The following is a 21,419-nucleotide window of genomic DNA, read 5'->3' as shown; positions in this document are numbered from 1 at the left end:
CGGGAAGTGACAAAACCGAAAGATTTGCTTGTGTAGCAAAGTTGCGCAGGCGAAAGGGAGACGAACGGGACAGTGTTTGAATCGTGAATCATGTTCATTGGCCTTGCCTTTTATCGTACGGGTTGACTATAATCGCCTTTTCCAGGCATGCATTTGTTATAAACAATTGAAGATTGAACATTAATTCGCCACATTGAGGATACATTCGACGCACACTCTGCCTCGGTTGCAAGAAGTTACCATCGAAGTTAGCTGGTTAGCCTGCACAGCCGATCCAGGAAAAGGAGAAGTTACTACCTACTCGCCAGTGGTTTTCTCTGCAGGAATGTCGCAGCCAGAAAGTCCCTCGTTCTATCGACAAGAACTTAACAAGACTGTCTGGGAGGTTCCATGCCGATACCAGAAGTTGACCCCAGTTGGTTCTGGTGCATATGGATCAGTATGGTAAATACTACTGTTTGTCTTTGTTTGCGCTATGCGAGATTGCCTCATTCATTCAGACCTCGCCACACGTTAGCATATGTGCTAATGTAATAGGACTGAGTAATCATGGCTTCACTTGCCAGCTAGCATGGGCTTTAACTTTATTTGACAGAAATGGTCGGTCCTCATGATGCCACAGCAGTTAAATTCGTTAATTTACCGAAAGTGAACGTAGTTTGGGAAAGCAGTAATTTAAGACTTATTTGGTTAACATGGCATGTTGGCCAGCTACTTACCCACAAGTTTTCAACAGCGGCTAGTCAGCTAACGTTTAGACAGTGTCTGGAGGTGGAGTTTGTGCAATTTTGGATTGCCTTAATATGATGGGTAAACGAAATAACATGCAAAGCACCTTTTGTATTTAGCCGACCAAGCCAAGCATATTCCCCATTTCCTGTTCATAATCGGATACTCGAATAATGGAGCATAACGTTACCACACTTGACGTGGACGCCCATGAAATGCACGGGTGCATTGTCCAATCAACTTTTAAAGGGATATTTTACTAAACAGTACGGATATCATTAGTGACTTTATTGAACATGCGAAAGCCTCAAGGACATAGCTGTGACGCAACATTGTGCGTATTTTTAAGGAACATTTGGACTTGCTCTGGATGTGTGTGGGACATCTGTTCCTGTACGTCCAGTGATGTCATTCCGCTCCTTGTCTAGAGTGACTCATAGCGCTACTAGGTCATGATTCACTGTTGTGGTTCCCCTCGAAACCACTTGTTAGCGTCGCAGCCCTCTTAACCTATTTACAAGATTCACTTGTTTATGCATGGCTCAGTGTATGTGTGAGAGTCAGTGATGTTATGTAGAGCTTTACGTCACAAGATCTTCACACACGTTCTCAGTGTTGTTTGGGGCTCTTCATGAAATGCCTGCACTGGATAGACACAACGTGCGTGCAGTGCCATTTTTGCAAAACGGCTAGAAAATGCCAGACACATGAACGTTACCCATTATTAGGCCTAATACGACAAATATCGGCGAACCTAGTCAATTTGAGGTACTTTTTTAATGCACACAGTGGGTGGACACAATGCCATATTTGCAGATCAGACATGCAGGGGTGAATTTAATCTACTTAATTAGAGGAATAGGGCTGTTTGAATATCAGGGTCGTTCAGGGTGCTCCTCCATATGCCACTAGTGTATTTTGTGTGCTAGTGCAGAGTTGAATCAACAAAGTGCTAGGCAACCAGGTAACCAAGATCATATAATGGAGCTGTGCTGCCTACAATATCATCTGGCTGTCTCATTTTACGGTTTGATCTTAGACCAGATTTTTCTATTGATGTCTCACTAGATGTATCTCCTAAATTGGTGCTGTTACACTGTTACTTTTAATGCTGATGTAATATTTATTGCCATTCTATGTTGTACGTTGGTTCTGGATAAAAGCATCCGCTAAACATTTTAACGTAAACTGTTCCTGATAATATGTTAGGGTCACTGTGTTCTTGTCCACACATCATTACCCAATCACATCTGACTGATGCCCAGATTTTTGTCCCGAATCATAGGTGTGTTTTTGTTTCACAAAGTCGACATCATCAGATGCAGGGTCTAATTTTATGCAGGGTTTCCATCACTACTAGTTGAATGTGTTGCACCTTCATGACTTAAAAGTTGACACATCAGGATGAGTGTCCTAATGCTGTGAATGTTGACACATGAGAGGGCAGCAGAAATGAAGAGGCACGCTGGCTAGAGAGAAGGCCAGATCGCAATGAGGTGTAGCTTGAACAGTGAAGGTGTAAAATAATGTGTAACAATTTAAAAGCTTACTGTTATTTCCTGTTTTGTTCTTGTGCAACTTCCCTCTTTCAGTGGTGTGTGTGTGTGTGGTGGGCCCTGGTGGTTTGCAGAGATTAGTCTATTGATGTGTTGCAGTTTAAGTGAATGTGATTCAGGACATTCCCATCTTGCATTAGCCTAGTTTTGCTTCCTGGAAATGTAACCCTTGACACTAGTGACATTAAAACCTTGCGTTACCATCAGAGATTGTTTCATATTTTCCTATGTGAACTTCTCGATTCTATAATAAAGGCTTTCAGGGATACAATTGAATGTGCATGGTAGTTGATGAACAGGATGCCCATGTGTCTTGCAGTTCTGCGTATGATGAGAATACAATGCTGATGGTTGCTGTGAAGAAGCTCTCTCGACCCTTCCAGTCGATCATCCACGCCAAACGCACATACAGGGAGCTGCGGCTGCTCAAACACATGAAACATGAAAACGTAGGTTTTGCTTTCTCTTGTTGTCTCTTCCTTTCTGTCTGTCTGTCTTTCTTTCCTGTCACTTGCTGCATTTCTCTCTCTCTTTCCCATTTTTCTTTCTGTTCTTTTCTTTCTCGCACGCCCAAAATAAAATTGAAAGCTTCATTGACATTCTTGTATTATTGTTGTGACTGTAACTTCAGCGACTTGGCTGAAGCCCCCCCCCCCCCCCAATGTCTTTCAGTGAGTTAGACCACATAACTTTCATACTTCCATTTATTCCTGTTCCACTGGCTCTGTTCGTCTACTACTCCATGTCCTCTTAGCCTGTCTGCTCTAAATTGATCTCTGGACTGGACATGCCCAGACTGAGACATTATCAGTGTCCAAATGAACTCTTCTGCTCTCTTTTTTCCAGGTGATTGGTTTGCTGGATGTCTTCACCCCTGACACCAATGTGGATGACTTCAATGATCTGTGAGTGGCTGGGAACTTTATCTCTATCACTCACTCACACTCACACACACACACACACACACACACACACACACATTCTCTCTCTCATTCTTGTGCTGTCTCTCAAAGCCACAACAAAAACATCTGAACAAGGTTGTGTGAAGAGATGCTTTGCACTAGAGAACAGAGCCTATTGCTATGAAGCAGCGGTAATTTGTGACCCTACTTAGGTGTGCATGTTTGAGTGGAAAGTACATTCATACAAACATGGGTGACACCAAGCCTCTGTGAAGATGCGTTGATGTTTGCTTGTCTGTTAGTGGATATAAGGTGTGAAGACCACAAGCCCTACACTCAGCACAGAAAGCTACTTCTCCCCTAATCAAAAAGTGTTTGTGCTGATATGTACTTGACAGAAGCAGATCGTAGATGAATATAAATACACTGCTCAAAATAAATAAGGGAACACTTTTTCATAGGAGTACAGCATCAAGTCTATCAAACTTGTAAGCTATTGGTCTGGCCAGTTACGTAACAGGTGGTTGTGAATCAGTTTCAAGTGCTTTGGTGTAATCAAAGTTAACAACAGGTGCACTAGAGGGGCAACAATGAGACGACCCCCAAAACAGGAATGGTTTTACAGGTGGTGGCAATTGATCATTTTTCCATCTTTATCCTTCTTGAGTGATTTTTCACAAGTTTTGCATTTGGGTAGGGTCAGTGTCACTACTGGTAGCATAAGCCAGTACCTGGAGCCTACAAAGGTTGCACAGGTAGTCCAACTCCTCCAGAATGGCGCACTAATACGTTCCATTGCCAGGACTTCTGTGTCTCCCAGCGCAGTCTCAAAAGAATATTCCTGGAGACAGGCAGTTGCTCTAAGAGAGCTGGGCAGTGTGGTAGAAGATCCTTTACCCAGCAGCAGGACCAGTATCTGCTCCTTTGTGCAAGGAGGAACAGTAGGAGCCCTGCCAGAGCCCTACAAAATGACCTCCAGCAGGCCGCTGGTGTGAATATCTGACCTCACTGTCAGAAACAGACTTCATGCGGGTGGCCTGATGGCCTCTAGAGGGATCCGTGCTCACTGCCCAGCACTGTGGAGCTCAATTGCCATTTGCTATAGAATACAAAATTGGCAGGTCCACCAATGGTGCCCTGTGCTTTTCACAGATGAGAGCAAGTTCACCCTGAGCACATGTGACAGACGTGAAAGGGTCTGGACATGTTGTTATGCTGCCTGCAACATCGTTGAATGTGCAGCAAGCGTAAGTTAACAAAGCTTGTAAACGTAGCATCTAAGGTGATTGGGGTACAGCTACCACAGCTGCAACATATATATGATAAACGGGTCAGGGGTAAGGCTGACTAAATTTTAAACTGCCCTGATCACCCACTCTTTGGGGAGTTTAATCTGCTCCCCTTAGGTCGCCGTTTTATACTACCTATGTTAAGAACTAGACATGCCAGGGATTATTTTATTCCTGTGGCTATTGAATTCACTTGACTGACATCTCTTGAATCTTTTATACAGTATGTGATTATTTATTTATTCCTGTCTGTGTTCATTATGACAGATTTACCTGTGTACTGTCCAATTGGATCCTGTCATTGGTGTTGGGGGAAGGAGTGTCTCCATTGATGTGTGTCCTGTGTTGTGTTTTACAATGTTGTTGGCATCTGGTGGTGCTTTTCTGTGAATGTGTTAGACATCCTGCTGCACACTAAATGTCCTTTTCTAAGGATAAATAAAGTGAAAATTGAAACTTGTAACTTCTTCAGGAAAGGAAAGAAAACACATTGTTGACATTTTTATGTACATAATTTTAGCATTATGTGTGTGGAAATTATCAATATTTCAGGAAATGATTAATATTTCAAGAGAATCACAAATAATAGTAGTTTTTTCCCCACTAGATTCACTATATTATTCACTCTTTATCACTTAGCAAGTTCTTTTGCAGTGAAAGATATCCTGTTTCCAGATAAACTGAAGCTTGTGGTTTTTGATTCCCCTCCTCCCCTTTCAGGTGAAGTGAGCGGGATGGTTTCAGTTTGGTCGCTCACTACTGCATCCTGCTGCCTCTGCTGCTGCTGCAGTGGTTTGGATGACCTTGGCCAGAATGCCTTGCTCTCTCTGTTCCATACTGACAAAAGCGGTCATACTCAGTCTCCGTAATGGTTAATTTCCCAGAATTCAGTTGTGGGCAAGGCCGTTTGCGATTTGATTTTAATAGATAATTATAGTGACTTCGAGAAGGTCATTCCCAGCCATTTTCCTTGTTTGAAACTCTGCACTTTGAACTCTGACCTACACTAAACATGCACAAGTTAGTCACCTGAGGTCATGCCCCTGGGTGCTCCTGTGCTAAAACGCTGAATGACGAGCAATGTGCACAGGGTGCCAACATGCCATGTTTTTTATCTGGTAGTGAAAGAGAGGGGGGCAGAGTGGCATCCACTGCTCCACTAGCTAATAAACACACCAACAGGCTCCCTCCTGTCCTGCACCCACCTACCAGCTCTGCCTCCACCCCAGAACATGAGCTCCAGTTTCCACATTCGCGTCCAGCCAGCATGCCGCACCATGCAACTATTTCCAAAGGAATGTAGGCGGGCTCCATAATCCCTGTGAGAGGATGGTGAGAGTTCATTCTACAAGCTTCATACCTAGAGACATAGAGACAGACAGACACAGAGAGAGAGAGAGACAGACAGACAGACAGACAGACAGACAGACAGACAGACAGACAGACAGACAGACAGACAGACAGACAGACAGACAGACAGACAGACAGACAGACAGACAGACAGACAGACAGACAGACAGACAGACAGACAGACAGACACATTGTGCCATCGGGGACCTGGGGAAACTCCACTGGCCAGATAAGGAGGCATTTCTATGAGCCATAACCTAAAGAAAGACGGTTAAAATGAGGGGCGGGGAGAAGAAACTTGGAATAGGATATGGGTTAAGACTACTACTGACAAGACAAGGGGGGATTCATATGATCTAAGGAGAGTGTAGGAGGGAGGCAGAATCCTGGGGTACGAGTTTGGTTTGGCCAGAGGGGTGGGTCTAGTCGAGAGAGAGAGAGAGAGAGACTGAGAGGTGGAAAGGGGTATGGATAAAGGAAAGACCACTGACTAGGAAGAGAGGGGGCTTTCCTGTGACGTTGCATCCAAAGAGAGCAGGAGAGGGAGAAGAGGGGCAGGTGGGGGCTTGTAAGGCTGATTCTGAGCCACATCGAAGTCCTAGGCAAGTCCCTCCATCTATTTTGGGCAGAACTGAGTGTGCGCAAGGCTTCACAACACCAACCTTGCTCCAGTGGCGAGATCACAACACATGATTGGTACGATGTATTCACAACACACCACATGATTGGCACGATGTATTCACATGTCTAGTTTTGGCCGCGGAAGGGGCAGGATATGTGTAGACAACTGCCATTTTGGCATTACTATGCCCCATGCATTTCTATGGAGGTTTTTTTGAGTGCTGTGTCTCCTCATTAGAAAGTCTCTGGCCACATGGTCTCAGCTGCTTCCAGAAATACAGTATGACTCACACAGAGAGGAGCAGGAGGAGGAGAGGGAGGTGGTAGTGGAGGCGTGGAAGCTGCAATGGGCACCCTAGCTCCTTATCTATTTCCTTTTTTCTCTCTTTCTTTTTCTTTCTTTCTTTCTTTCTCGTTCTTTCTCGTTCTCTCTCTCTCTCTCTATCTCTCTCTCTCTCTCTCTCTCTCTCTCTCTCTCTCTCTCTCTCTCTCTCTCTCACACCCTCGCACTCTTACGGTCTGTTTTTCTCTCTGGTTCTCAGTTTCTTCTTCCTTCCCTTCTCTCTGCACGCTCATATGTCACCTTCTCTCTCTGCAAAGTGCATCTGGGGCCGCCTCTTTTTTTTTTTTTTTCTCACCCTTTCTGTATCTATCTTTTTTCTAGTCCTCGTCTCTTTCTCTTCCCCAGTTGTGCCTCCTCCTCAGAGCAGGAACCAGATAAACAGTGGGAGGGTTGCCAGAGAGCGGAGCAGTGAGGGGGGGGGGGGGGGGGTGGGTGAATTGAAACCAGAAGGGATCTCCCTAAAAATACCTAGATTTTCCAGTCCCACTATGAGACTGTGTGCGTTGTGTGTGTGTGTGTGTGTGTGTGTGTTGTTCATTTGTTATATATGTATGTGTGTGGGGGTGTGTGCGTGCAGGTGGCAGTAGTGTGTTATGGTTTTGGATATTATGGCATGTGTGTTTACTGCAAGGACAAATAGCAGATGTGATGCCTGGCCCAGTTAAGACTTTGGCTTTGTGCTAGCCAGTGTTTTCCAAAGTAGCTAGTGCATGCATACCCCACCCAGCAGGGCCATGAAAGGCCTGCAGCACTATGATTAGAAAACATTGTTTGTTCTGCTTTAAGTCAACATTGAGGCAGCAGGGCTGCAGTGTGTGCAACCCCTGTTGCAGTGTTGAATGCTTGAGAGGTGGTGAAGGAGAAAGCCTGCCAGAGATAGAGAGGGGAGCTATTGACACACAGAAGTTTGCGATGTTTGTACTGGCAGCAGACGTAGGCTGGGTTCTGTTGCAGCATGTCGCACTTGTCTGTGTAGGCATATATCCTGTTAGAGATAGATTATTAGAAAACATTCAAAACAGAAAATCTGCTTAACCAACAGGCCTGCCGATTGCTCAGTATAAGATTCGGCCTCACCTGCATCTTGACTAATTTAATGTAGTTTCAACTTTCTGCTGAAATCTCACAAAGGCATGGGAACTCTGAGAGGTTGCAGTGATGGAACATTTAAAGACCAATCTTATTATTGACGTAATTCAGTGAGGTATTTTCCAGCACTGGGTGGATGTTCTGTGAAAGATGTTTTGGATTAGCTTTGCCTAACGTGTTGTCTTTTAGGGTATTATCAAGAGCAGACTCTTCAAATGGAGATTCTTAACTTTGCGACAATTTCTATAAAAACAGCAGCGGCTAAAGTGGACACTCAGGACCAGGGGAGGACAGAGGGAATTTAAGAGTGTCCAGTTGAGCTGGATGGCACATATTTGACATAATTCACAGTGTTTCCTAATAGGTCACTATTAGGAAAGTGTCTACAGCAGCATCAGCAGAAGGTAGAGGAATTGACCAAATCGCCAAAAGTCAGAATGAGGATGAGATCAGGAGCAGGGTTTGTTGTTATTTGTTGATCATGGTGAAGGTGTCATTGTTGGCACTTGGGCACAGCCTGTGAATAGTCATCTGCAACCTCTCCAGTAGCGTGTGTAGCTTAGAAGAGGGCTGACCGTGGAGTGTGGAGCAGTCCATTATTTGCTGTGTTTCCTGACTGCTGCTGAGGCTGAGTACCAGCACGCATCTGATTGAGGAGCAGAGCTGCTCTTTGTTTTCTGAGTGCTCTGCTACCCAGCCTGGGACGACTTATGTGCGTCAGCAGCAGCAGCAGCAGGAGGAGCACGAGCACATTTTAAACAAGAGGAGTCACTGAGAAGAGGGAGAATTATGGAGAGGAGTAGCTGCTGAGCTGTGCTGGCCTCCTGGAGACTCTGCTTGTGAGCCTGCGAGATGGAAAACTCCAGAGAGTGAGAGTGGAGCCGTTGTTGTTCTCTGTGTTTCCTGGCTGCCATGCCTGTCCGCCTGCCGGCCCGTGAGGGCCCCTCTGCGGGGGCGTCTGGCCTGGGAGACGAGGCTCCCATCGCTTAGTCATTGCGCATCGCTCGCCGACAGGAAACCCGCCCGCGGTTACCCAACCACCCCACCCCCGTCTCAGGCCCACAGAAACACACAGTGCAGTTCACAGACGGCCCCTGAAAGCGACCCCTGTGCGTTTGAAGGCGTAAAGTGACCCCGTGGGAGTTTATAATAACATACGGTGGAGCTCTCCGAGAGTCAACTTCGGCTGTGTGGGAAGCGCTGTATTAGACAGAAAAAGGGAAACTAGGACAGCTCCCTTAATAGGGCATTTCCTCTGGTGAACTCCATATACTTGCATCTGAAGAAATATGTTATGTAACAGCCATTTGTGTATTTGTTTAAAGGAACTTCCATCCTGTGATGCTATATCACACCAAACCATTAACAGAACATACCATACCAAGACGCTCAGAAATAAATGTGCACTACATGCCTCTGTTGTTGTTGCCAAATTGGGAAGTGGGTGTCAAAAAAGGAAGCAGAATCCTCTCACATCTCACTTCCTCTCTGACTTCCCTTCCTCCCTTCGCAGTTACCTGGTGACCCACCTGATGGGCGCCGACCTCAACAACATTGTCAAATGCCAGAAGCTGACTGATGACCACGTGCAGTTCCTCATCTACCAGATCCTCCGCGGCCTTAAGGTGACCAGACTCTTCTCAAACCACCCAAAGGCTGCAGCACGTTAGGCATCCTCTAAAAGCCAACATGCGTAACACGTGAAACCTAACCCCACAGACCAGTACTGCACATCAGTGTTGAGGCTATTTATAATCCTCTCCACCGTAGCATGGGATTCAGTGCTTCCAATATACTCTTCCAAACATTGTTGATAACTTCTATTGAGTTCCTGTATGACTACTTTTAATAAACATGCAGTTAAGCGACCATGTGCTTCCCTAGGACATAGCATGCTATTTGTTCAGGACTCTCAGTGCCTCATTAACGAGGAGTGTTGGATTTATCTCATGTAAATGTTGACTGTGTGTCTCTCATCACTGTTTTGTCTTTTACAGTACATCCACTCGGCAGACATCATTCACAGGGTGAGTAACTAACTTATCAGATCTAGTTATGTGGCATGATCATGAACTGATGCACTTGCTGTAACATTAAAGAGGGAAGTGAGATTCCCACTGTCATCTTCAATCTCTGTCTCTTGCTCTCTCTTGTTCTTCTCTCTCTCTCTCTCCCTTCCTCTCTCTTTCTTTCTCCCTCTCTCCCTCCCTCCTCTTACCTTCCCTTCTGTAGGACCTGAAGCCCAGTAATCTGGCTGTGAATGAGGACTGTGAGTTGAAGGTGAGTGAAGTGGTGGTGCAATGTCCTAACTATGCAGTAGGTGCTCAGCTGACGGCAAAGCGAAACTGTAAAAACACAAACAGTGAGAAATGCACACACGCACACCTTTTGAAACCAGTCTAGAGAACTACAGTACATGTCTGACTGACATAATCCTAGTGATTTTACAGGTTACTGACAGGGCCGTGGGTGGAACCACTTCCTCTCACGCTCTTTGTTTCTTCCTTTGTTTTGTTTACCTGTGTATTCATTCCTTCATTCCATTGACATCCTCTTAGATCTTGGACTTCGGCCTGGCCCGACACACAGATGATGAGATGACTGGCTATGTGGCGACGCGCTGGTACAGGGCACCTGAAATCATGCTCAACTGGATGCACTACAACATGACGGGTACAACTGGTTCTGCCTTGAGGCCACTGTAGAATCATACCTGTGTAACCCAATGAATTGCCACCGCCAGGGAATTATTGCGCATCATACTGGGATGTGGCAATTACACCTGCATATATTTATTTGTGCATAATTTATACATCTGTGAACGTAACTCTTACAATTCCATTGTTGTACTTTCATATCTCTGTGTTTATGTGGAATCCTCTACATCATAGTGGATATTTGGTCGGTGGGATGCATCATGGCCGAGCTGCTGACTGGGAGGACCTTATTCCCGGGCACTGACCGTATCCTTTAGACTCTCAATGTTTCCCTGCTCCCTCACTGGAGTAGACAGCCCACAGCCCTTTACCCTGTTTGTTTATACGTTGTGGTGATCAGTGCTCATATATAAAACAACTGTTGTCATTCACACACCAAGCGTTTATTTTTTCCTCTGCTCCCTCATCTAGCAGGACTTCAAAGGAAATGTGATCCATGCATTTCACTTAGTAACGGGTTGTGCAACATGCCCCCCTCTCTTTCTTTCTCCCTCTCTCCTTCCCTCCCAGTGCACCCTTCTAATGTAATGTTTTCACTTCCTGATGTGATGTGGCTGATGATATAGTAGACGTTTTGTTCACTGATAACAATCTTGTATATGCTCTGATTAACTGAATTAATAAGGCTTGGCCACTTATATAAAATGGCACCCTAACACAGCCTGTGATCTTTCTTCCTTCTCCTAATAGCAAATCCAGCTGTCTGCGGTCTGTAACATCACCAGTCTGTTAACTTGTTGTTTAGGAAACTTCTCAGCTATGTGCTTTCCTGTCACTCTGATCCCAGCGTCAACACCAAACCTGCCCCCCCCCCCCCCCCAACCCCCGTGTTCCAGCTCACCTGACAGGCACCTCTGAACACATTTTTTTCTCCTGCAGGCTTAAAGCATGTTAAGCACCGGCCATATTTCACCGTCACTCACAGCTGCCTGTTTGCTTGCCTGTGCTTTCCCAGAATGCACCATACTGCAATCCTCCCTGTTGAACTGACACAAGGTGCCCTGCATGGCTGTGCTTTCCCCCGGAAGAATGGCTGTCACAACTTACTTCATTTTCCTTTGAAAGGCAGATGGCGTGTCTCCTGTATAAATGGGTGGCACAGCTGATGACATTTCACTGAACCTCCTGGTTTGGTGTGTTTTTTTTATTTTTTTTATATATATTTATATTGTTCCTAGTCACACCAAGGCCACACATGCCGTGAGCGGCGATGTTGTGTGTGTTTTGATTGACAGGAGTCGGCAATGGCAACGGCAACAGCTGCTGTTTGTTTTTTCCTTGAGTCGTCAGTAGATATTGATCAGTTGAAACTCATTATGCTGCTGGTGGGAACCCCGGGGCCTGAGCTGTTGATGAAAATCTCCTCCGAGTCTGTGAGTGCCACTGCTCGCTCGCCGCCTCCAGAGTTGACTCGTTTTCTTTTTGCCGCCCTGGAGCTGTGTGTGTGTGTTTGTGTGTGCACTAACAATAACACACACCATTTTCTTGCAGCTTGCTTTGCCTGACGTGTCATCGTCTCTGTGTCCTTCCTGCCACAGAATCAAAGCAAATGGCTAAAATGAAACTCAATGGTTTGCTAATGGACTTTGTCCTCAGATTTTGCCAACAATAATCTGTGTCCTTTTGTGCCACTCTGCTTGTGATTTGCATGCTTTACCTTTTCTCAGACCCCCCCCCCCCCCAGCCAAATCCCCTGCTCCTATTCCTGTCCAAACTGCAAAGATGCCCCCTTTGTAAATGACTGACAATGAGCAGGTGTGTGTGTTGGAGAGTCAATGCTTGTGTTGTGTTGTTGACCCCCTTGACCTGGGCCTCAAAGACATAAACCAGCTTCAGCAGATTATGAGGCTGACTGGGACACCCCCCGCCTCATTAATAAATAGGATGCCTAGTCATGAGGTGAGGACACACGCTCAGGCCCGGACACACACACACACACACACACACACACACACATACATACACGCATGCATGCACGCATGCATGCATACTGACACACACAAACGGACATGCATGCATACACACAGGCCTGGACACACAAACACACATACACACTCAGGCCCGGACACACAAACGCACATACACACATGCACACGCGCACACACTACCAGACACATGCATAGACATAGACACACAAACACACACACACACACACGAACATGCATGCATACACACACATGTCTGTAAAGTTATTTATTGCCTTTTCCCATCTGTTGGTTTGAGTTATATTCTCTTAAAAAAATGAAAAGGTGTTTAAGGAGGCAAGAATAATCTGGGGTCTGTTCTTTAACCTAGTTGATCACTCACTCCCTCCCTCTCTCTCCCTCTCTTTGTCTTTCACTTGTTTTCTCTCTCATTTCCCCTCTTGTCTGCGCCTATGACTATGTTAATTGCTTGTAATAGAAGACGCACGTGTCGCTGCCAACACAAATATTTGTCTGCTCAGATTGCTTGCTTGTTGTCATTTTTGCTGCATTAATGCAGAAGTGTTGCATTACTAACCAGCCATTACAATGTGCGGCACTATGCAGTGCAGTGGCTCATAAGCACTTAGGCAGTCCCAGGAGCAAAGCTAATGGAGATAATGTTGTGATGTAGCCACAGGGTATTTTAATTGCAAGTTGCCTTGCAACTGAATAGGGGTATTAGATAGCAACTGTAATTTAGGTCTATACATATACAATATATAATAAAAGGGGACTATTAGGATACCTGTACTTTTTATTATTGAGAAATCTTAGGATTTAGAATGTTTAAAGCATTTTGAATACAAAAACAGGGTTACATATCTAGGTTTATATATCTAGATAATCTCTTCATCTTAATACCTCTCATGTTCAATTTCTTCTGTTTTTGAATGGTCTTAGTCCATTTTATGGCACCAAATTGAATCCAATACCAGGAGAAAAAGTGAAGTTCAATATGAAGTCAGTGATGGTGACAATTACACGTCTTCCATCTGTCCCCTCTCATAGGCCAGGAACTACATCAACTCCTTACCACAGATGCCAAAAAGGAATTTCGCGGATGTCTTCATTGGAGCCAACCCAATGGGTAAGAGCACTGAAAAACCCTAGACCTCTACTCAATCGTTAACTAATCCACACAGACATCGCCCCCTGCTGTCCCAGACCTGCACCAGATTAGAGCCAGAACCATCACATGTTGTGGGCAGGATGTCAGTAGCCTTTTGGTGTTTTAAGCCCCCAACGTTGTCTTCCAGGCAGCGCTGCATGGAGGCACTAGGGTTAAGGTTAAGATTAAGGTTAAGGTTAGGGTTAGGTGCCTTGAAGCCGACGGTGGCAGCGCTGCCTTGAAGTCGATGGTGGGGGCTTAAAACACCATTGAGCGTGTCAGAACATAAGTCACATATGCGGGTGCCAGCTTGGCATCAGACCCTCTGTAGTTTATAGTTACACCAGCAGCAACACATTCAGAGGTCCACCAGCAATGTAAACTTCCTGTTTAGCGCGATAAGCTTCCTGCTATGCTGTGGTATGTTAAATCTTAGAGAAGCCTGCCAGCAATGATTGAAGGAACTGGTAAATCCGCTTTATGCACCAATCCTACAATACAGTAATTACCAGAAAAAGATAAGTAAGAGTTAGCAATCCTTGTGCCTTCCTGCTCTCAGATCCTCTGGCATAAAGAGGGAGTCTAGCCTTCAGCAATAGCAAACAAGTCGTCCTCCCACTCAGCTATTGGTGTCAGGATATTACTGAATGTCTTACAGTGCAATGCAATGTTAGCTATGGTGTAAATGGTGTAAACTTTAACACTTAGCTGATCAGTGTACTCGAGATCATGTAGTCAGGTGATTGGGCTGTGGTTCAACTGTGTTTTAGCACTCTGGATTGTGTTGAATGAATTTAAAATCACACACTTTAGTAAATACATGAGTATTAGTCAGTTAGTTGTTTGTCCCAAAGAAAGAAACAGATACATTTCATTTATTATTATTATTATTATAATAATAATAATAACAATACTATATAAATAATAATAATTACATGTACATAAATACGTTAAATATATGATTGTAAAGGTATAATGAGTTGTCTGTATGGTGTGTGTTTGTCTGTTGAACTGCAGCAGTGGATCTGCTGGAGAAGATGCTGGTTCTGGACACTGACAAACGGATAACGGCGGCCGAGGCACTAGCCCACCCGTACTTCGCCCAGTACCACGACCCGGAGGATGAACCTGAGGCAGAGCCGTACGACCAAAGCTTTGAGAGCCGTGAGCTTGAGATTGACGAGTGGAAACGTGAGTCTAGCTCTGCAGCCTCCTCTGTCAGACATGAAGTCATTAAGCAGATGCTTCTGTCCAAAGCAACACGCAGCATTGCACAGCTAAACTAGTAACATGTTAACCATTGGAGTTACACTAGTGCCAGTTGAGTCATAGAAACATACAGGAAATGTTAACTTGGGTAGTAACTTACTTTCATTGTAACTGTGTTTCCTGTTGTGAAATGATGGACATGGTTCTAGACCTACAATTCATTGTTGATGAACAAATTGTCATGTGGTTTCTGTGCATCCTGATTCTTAGTTTGTTGTGTTTGTTTATGTAGTTGTTTAGAATTGAAATAATAACAAATACAACAGAGTAATGAAACAAAGTAACAAGTCTAAAACCAATGCAGTATTGTAAAAGTTATGTCAGCCTTGCTCAGGTGCATTCCTTCACCTATTAGAGATTCTGTGGAAGGGCTTTCCATGGTTTCACACAAATGTCTGGGAGGGGGGGGGGGGGCAAGGATAAACATTCCACAGAACACCTCTTCCCTCAATGTATTCTCACAGCAATATTTTCTCACAGCAATATTTTATTGAATTAGTACAACTCAAATGTAGAGATCCCAGTAAGTACATTACCTTGCTTCGTATTGGGGCAGAAAAAAATGATACACCCATAACTTTGTGCAGCTCAAATGACTTGCTGTAGTTATTTTCCCCAGGGTGAAAAGTTCTGGTTATTTCCTTTCCTTCTGGAATGTTCTCTTTGTTGAAGGTATTGATCATTTTTTGCTTTGTATTCTTTTCCCAACAGGCCTCACCTTTGAAGCGGTGCAGAGTTTCGTGCCACCTGCCTTAGATGAGGATGAGATGGAGTCATAAGGTCAGAGGCCAGGCAGGGGTGAAAGGTCAAAGAGAGTTGGCCTGGATCAACAGACCTGGCCATGAAAAGACCTCCATGCCCTACTTCACACAGTCTCGCCGAACCTAAAGAATCATTGAAGTGCCTCGCATTGCTCATGGGTGTTTCATTTTAGTGTTTTTTCTTTTCCTTTCCTTTTTTTGGTCCTTTGTTTTAGGTCTGTTTATAAAAATCAAGCTTCAGCCAACTCAGTTTGTCCGTCCTTCGACAACAAAGACACATAGGGAAATAGTAAAAGTAAAGGGATGTTTTAGAAGTTGTGTTTTCTGTCAGATGAGCCCTGGCGCTAGCTAATTTTTTTCAAAGAGGCCAATGTGAAGTCAAACCACTAATTTGTAAGAGGGAAGTGCTTTTATGATTGTTGCTGATTTCCCCCCCCCCCCCATTTAGTTGCTCTTTCCTCAAAAACCTCTTGTTGAATATTTGTTTGGAAAGCACAATATTTGAATGTATGTTCTTTTATGCTGGTGACATTCAAATGTTGAATTTCTGTAGCCTCCATCATAGCTGTAGCTCAGTAGCTTGTAATATTTTTCTCTTTGAAATTGTAAGCCTATGAAATACTTTGTAGAATTCTACTAAGTGACAAGATGTTAGCATATTGCCCAGAGTAGTCTGTAGGTGACAGAGTAATGAAATGATGCCCTTTAGTCAAGGTTTAAAACTGACCTGAGCCACTGTAGGTTGGGGTATCAGTGAAATACACTAATGCATACAGCATGTATCATTGGTCCCAAATGAACTAATGTGTAAATAGAGGTTCCAGCTTTTTAAAAGTGTTTTAATCCCCTTTGTTCCTTCCTGTATGTTACTCCATCAAACAATCTCTGTATAGGCGTGTGCGTGTGTGCGTGTGCGTGTGTGTGCGTGTGCGTGTGTGTGTGTGTGCGTGTGTGTGTGTGTGTGTGTGTGTGCGCACGCGTGTGTGTATAAGGGTATGAATGTGTGACAAGGATTTGAGCTGTTATTTTTAGAGTGCAAAGAGAAATATCAGATGAATGTCAAAAGATGGAAATAGAAAGGAATATTTATACACTGTTTAGGTGATATTTATGAACTGGAGTGAGTGTATGTGTCTCTGTGGGCTTCTCTCCATGCCTGCTTGTAGTGTGAATACAACCAAGAAATTGTTTACTAAATAATAAAGACAATTATTTTTCACCAGATATGTTTCTGCTTGTTTGCTTCTTGCATGTATTATTATTTAACTTTGATGAAAAGTAGCCTGTGCTTTCTGAAGTACGCTAACTCTACATGTGTAGCCTGCCCTACACCACTAGATGGAACTATTTAGTCTGTATGACTTCAAAGATTAGGCTAGGATAGGAAATTATGTTAAGCAAGTGTAATTTTGTTTCCTATGGAAGAAAATAGCATGTGTAGCAACATTATATGGTTTGATAGTTTGCAGTTAGGTATAGACTCACATCGTGCGATGTTAAAAAAGGAGTAATGTCACGCAATTTTCTGGTCAGTGTGATGGTGTGTTAAGTGGACGGGGCGTGATCAAAGAGGACGACTGGAGAGATTGGCGTGAACTTTTCTTGGATCACGCATGCGCGAGTCGTTCGAGAGCACGAACGAATCACCACAGGGCCATCATGGAGAGAAAAGGTAATCCTCAAAAACATTTACCCTAGTATTATTTTTTTAAACCTTTTGTCTTGTAAGTATATATAGATAGAGAAAACTGTGATACTACATTTCAGTGCGTTAGTTTATATATTTAACTTGTGGTATTTTCTTAAAATGAATTTGGGAAGACATGCGTTTGTTCCCCAGGATCTTGTTAACGCTAGCCAACCTAGCTAACGTCACACACGAGACTAGCTAGAAAGCTAACGTTAGCTTGGTGTCTCGCTAACGGGTGTGTTCCCAAGTTGTGCTGTGAAAGCACATCCCTAACGTTAATCGTCTATGTTATGGCTAGCCTCAATATCAATACCTCAGAACACTTCAAATGCAACCATCTGTCAGCTTAACTGTAAGAGAGACATTGTCATTATTTGTGTATCAGATATCCCTTTACACATCGCACCACATCAAAAGCGAATTTATTGGAAAGTTCACCACTAGCAAACAATACTCAAAGCTGCACATTAAGGTTAGCATCTAGCCATCATAGCCACAATGGGTGACTTAGCTATAGCAAGTGACGTTAAATGGTCGTAAATGGGCCATAATATTAAACTGTCGGCAGTGCACTGAAATTTAGTGTCTTCAGATTTGAGCTATTTAGGATTTTGAAGTATACTGGTGAATGTTATTTGTGCTCGATTAGTTTAACTATCATCTTAATATTACCGAGTGAGCTTGACGTTAACGTTACTAAGATAGCCTAGCTTGCTCTAGCCATGCAACGTCCCAGTTGCTTGGTTACTAGAAAGCCAATCCAGCGGCATAACTTGGTTAGCAAGTTGTCTGATAATATTTATGACAACTAGAACTATGAATTTGGGTCAAAAACGTTGTCATCAGCACGACGCTCACAGGGGAGGTGCAGTAAGCAATTGCTGGCTAAAGTTAGATACCAACCGGTATGCATTTGGTAGTTGGAATTCTGTCATGTAATTTAGGCACAATTTGTATCCTTAAATCTGCGCAATGCATGGCTAGATTAACGTTAGTTAAGATTGGAACAGACCTCCAGATTTTTTTCAGTTACATTCGATAACGAACCTACAGACGGAGTCTGGAGTCAGTTACAATAATGAGCACAAATATAACAGCCTGGCTGTTAAATGTCATAATTGCTCAGATATTTGGAGTTTAACAGCTACAGAGAAGAAAAGGGAAGATTAACAGCTACCCAGTTGCCGACTATACTGATTTTTAGAGTAATTGTGTTGTAATGTGCTTATTTACAGTTTTGGCGCTCCAGGCTAGGAAGAAACGAGCCAAGAAGAAGTCCACCAAGAAGTGAGTTTTCCTTTATCTCACCCTTCCCTCAACACAACTGGCTTGCCTTTTCACTTCATTTACGTGACAGCTGATCTCCCAGGCTAAGCAAACAGAGGGACCTAACAGTCACTGCAACCAAAGAAAGAACCAAACCAAGAGCACTACCAGTATAAAATAACAGCCCTTCCAGGAACCTTGAAGGTCCCGCCAGAAATATTTTACATATCTAATTGTCAGAGTTGTTAGTATGAACATAGCCATACTTGATCAGTGGACATATAGAAATATATACTGAGCTTAGTATTGGTCTTTGCCAATGATTGTATCCGTCCTCAAGGTTAAAACATTTGTAACCTTCTCAAGTTGCATCAGTCAGTTTTGTTATGATTCAGAACAAGAGATGTGGGCTCGGCAGCCTTTATGTTTGACGGATCTTCTTGCAGAACTTTTTAATGAACTGTACTGTTTGTCCCTGATTTGTTTGCAATGCCACTCTTGTGGTTTGATATTCATTAAGGGAAACTATGAGGTGATCTTATTGGTATGTGGCAAGTGTCAGTTTCCTAACCCACTTTTTCTCCATGATGGCATCAGTCATTTTTAAAAGTTGTCTACGAAGCTTAGAGCCAACTTTTGCTCGAGCTGGCCGTAAAAATAGTATTACAACTTGTATGTATGGCACCGGTGGTCAGCTGTGGTGACTTGAGGTTTTAAGTCAGACAAATGTGTGGTTCTTTCTTGGTGACGATCAAGGCATGTCTTGTTTCCCCTTTCTAAGTCCACATTGATGTTTGGACTACAAAAGACGCCATGCTTGTTTTGTTTTTGATTCTGGCCAAGCGAGTCAGCCTGCAAAGACTCGTGCTTGAGGACTTGAGGGGAATTTTGTGTGTGTGATTTTTTGAGTCATGTGGTTTTAGTTGGCTCTTGTCTGGACACAAAGACAAAGATGTTTGGATTTTGTTGTTTAAAAATAGTTGTTTTACTGAAATTATCTTGACTTGCCTGTGCTGATTTCACAGTTGTGTTGTGATGTGTGGTGGTGATTGACGTCTTACCCTTAGTCCATGTTGCTTAGCTCCCAGGTCTTCATGGTTTTCATTCATCCCAACTGACCTCATTTTTGGGATTCTACATTAGCTAAATCAGTCATGTTTAGGTTTTTAACCACATAGATTTTAATGGGGTATATCTAGAGCAGGTATACATTTTGGATTTGTTTTTACGACAGGAGTGACACAGAAGAGGTTTTAGAAGCCCTGATTTGGACAATAAAGACGGTTACAGGCTATTGATTGAGTAAATAGCAGGCTTTCAGCTCTTCAGATGAGATTGAGAAAGAAAGCCTTCATAGGACTGTTAGAGCATTGCTGATTTGTGAGACAAATTTACGGATAGATCACTTGGGATACAAATTGATAAATGACTGCCTTGTAAATGCATAAACTTTCATGCGCACACACACACACACACACACACACACACACACACAGTCCACTGGCAGAGCCGGCAGACATGGTGTGCCAGAGAAAGGTCATGGGTACACGTCCCAAGGAGCACGGCCACGGCTGCAGCTGAACTGCCTTTTCAACACATACACAAACACACACAGGCCAAATTTACAGTCAGTCACCCATCACCATATCCAGAAGCTGTAGGGAAGTCAGGTCAGTGTTGGCCTGTGAGGGCTCTGTTTTGTGTGGTCAATTAGAGCTGCTCTGTCCTAGATAGGACCAGACACTGGGATGGAGCTGGCGCTGATTAAGTATGGATCCACTGGTGGTTTATTGACTTTTCAGCATATTAAAGGCTCATAAAGACAATTATCACTAGGACCAGTGAGTTGTTTTGCTGTTGTAAAAACAATTAGGAAACTTTATTTTTAATGTTGAAATTGTCTAAACTCAGGGTGTCCGCGGGGTTGTAAAAGGTATTAAAAGGTAGTAAATGAAATTAGCCAAATTTAAGGCCATTTAAAAGTTTAAAAAAGTAATAAACGTCATCTGATGAGGTATTACATTTTCGAACCACTAACTATGAGGTTTTCCATTTGTGTTAAGTGCAGGCCCAGGCCCCTATCTCCTAAAATTCACATTTATATCATATTAATTATATGTGCGATGAGCGATATGTCAGTGTGCGTTCGCACCGCGCCCCCTCAAACTGGATATACGGCTGGCTTGCTGCCAAACTTGTTGCCAAAAGTTCGCTACTAGACGAAGTCATGGGAAAATTTAGTTTTTCAGACATTTGGTTAGAGGACTCGAGATTCAAAGACTGGCTTAGGCTAGTTGGCAACAGCCAAGAGGCTTATTTCCACGTTTGTAAAAAAAAAAAAGACAATAAATGTCACCTGGATGGGAGTGAATGCCGTCAGGTCACATAGTCTACTAGCCAGCAAACAAGAATATGCGGATGAAGTCCGAGGTGGAAGAGTCGACTGCCTGGCTCAGTGGCTCATCGGCCACGTAGGGCTACCGTCTCTCCACATAAATATGCGTCATTGAGGCTTAATCAAAGCTATCAGTATGTCTACGCTACCAGTTGCATTGTCATCCAAAAAAGTAATCATTTGCGCCATCGCGTTTTCAATGACACAGGCTGTAAGAGCAGCAGACATAGCCTAAACTAGGCCTAGATACAGTATCACAATAACCCCTTTTCAAATTAAAAGTCCCCATGAAGGCAGAAGGCCTTTTCATTCCACCAAATATATAATTAAATGAAAGGGGAAAAAGCAAGAATATAACATGTAAACA

General features: G+C 43.6%; 2 protein-coding genes across 3 annotated transcripts in view; both read left to right on the top strand.

The window, feature by feature from the left end:
- The first annotated feature begins 28 nt into the window (after positions 1-28).
- mapk14a (mitogen-activated protein kinase 14a) lies at positions 29-16,925 on the top strand. 2 transcript variants are annotated; one of them, XM_076277079.1, is made up of 12 exons: positions 29-444; positions 2,605-2,734; positions 3,132-3,190; positions 9,393-9,504; positions 9,877-9,906; positions 10,112-10,159; positions 10,438-10,552; positions 10,771-10,842; positions 12,416-12,495; positions 13,572-13,650; positions 14,689-14,862; positions 15,652-16,925. In XM_076277079.1, exons 1-12 carry the CDS (start codon positions 326-328, stop codon positions 15,717-15,719), a joined length of 1,086 nt encoding a protein of 361 aa, XP_076133194.1. In that variant the 5' UTR covers positions 29-325; the 3' UTR covers positions 15,720-16,925. The 2 variants fall into 2 exon arrangements, with proteins under 2 accessions (XP_076133194.1, XP_076133195.1); XM_076277080.1 differs by lacking the exon at positions 12,416-12,495 and adding an exon at positions 11,890-11,969.
- A 397-nt stretch (positions 16,926-17,322) lies between these two features.
- The window catches only part of srpk1a (SRSF protein kinase 1a), a 30,271-nt gene continuing 26,174 nt past the window's right edge, over positions 17,323-21,419 (top strand). The window contains exons 1-2 of the mRNA XM_076277156.1: positions 17,323-17,373; positions 18,627-18,678. Of these exons, the coding sequence (XP_076133271.1) occupies positions 17,361-17,373; positions 18,627-18,678 (65 nt within the window). The 5' untranslated portion in view covers positions 17,323-17,360. The remainder of the gene's footprint in view (positions 17,374-18,626; positions 18,679-21,419) is intronic.

The sequence above is a fragment of the Alosa pseudoharengus genome, unplaced genomic scaffold, assembly GCF_046254945.1.
Source record: "Alosa pseudoharengus isolate Yale_2024_CS ecotype anadromous, Long Island Sound unplaced genomic scaffold, YU_APseudo_1.1 YU_APseudo_1.1_scf_9, whole genome shotgun sequence".
Taxonomy (NCBI): Eukaryota; Metazoa; Chordata; class Actinopteri; order Clupeiformes; family Clupeidae; genus Alosa; species Alosa pseudoharengus.
The sequence above is the reverse complement of the archived record's forward strand: the minus strand, read 5'-3'. Positions and strand labels throughout refer to the sequence as shown.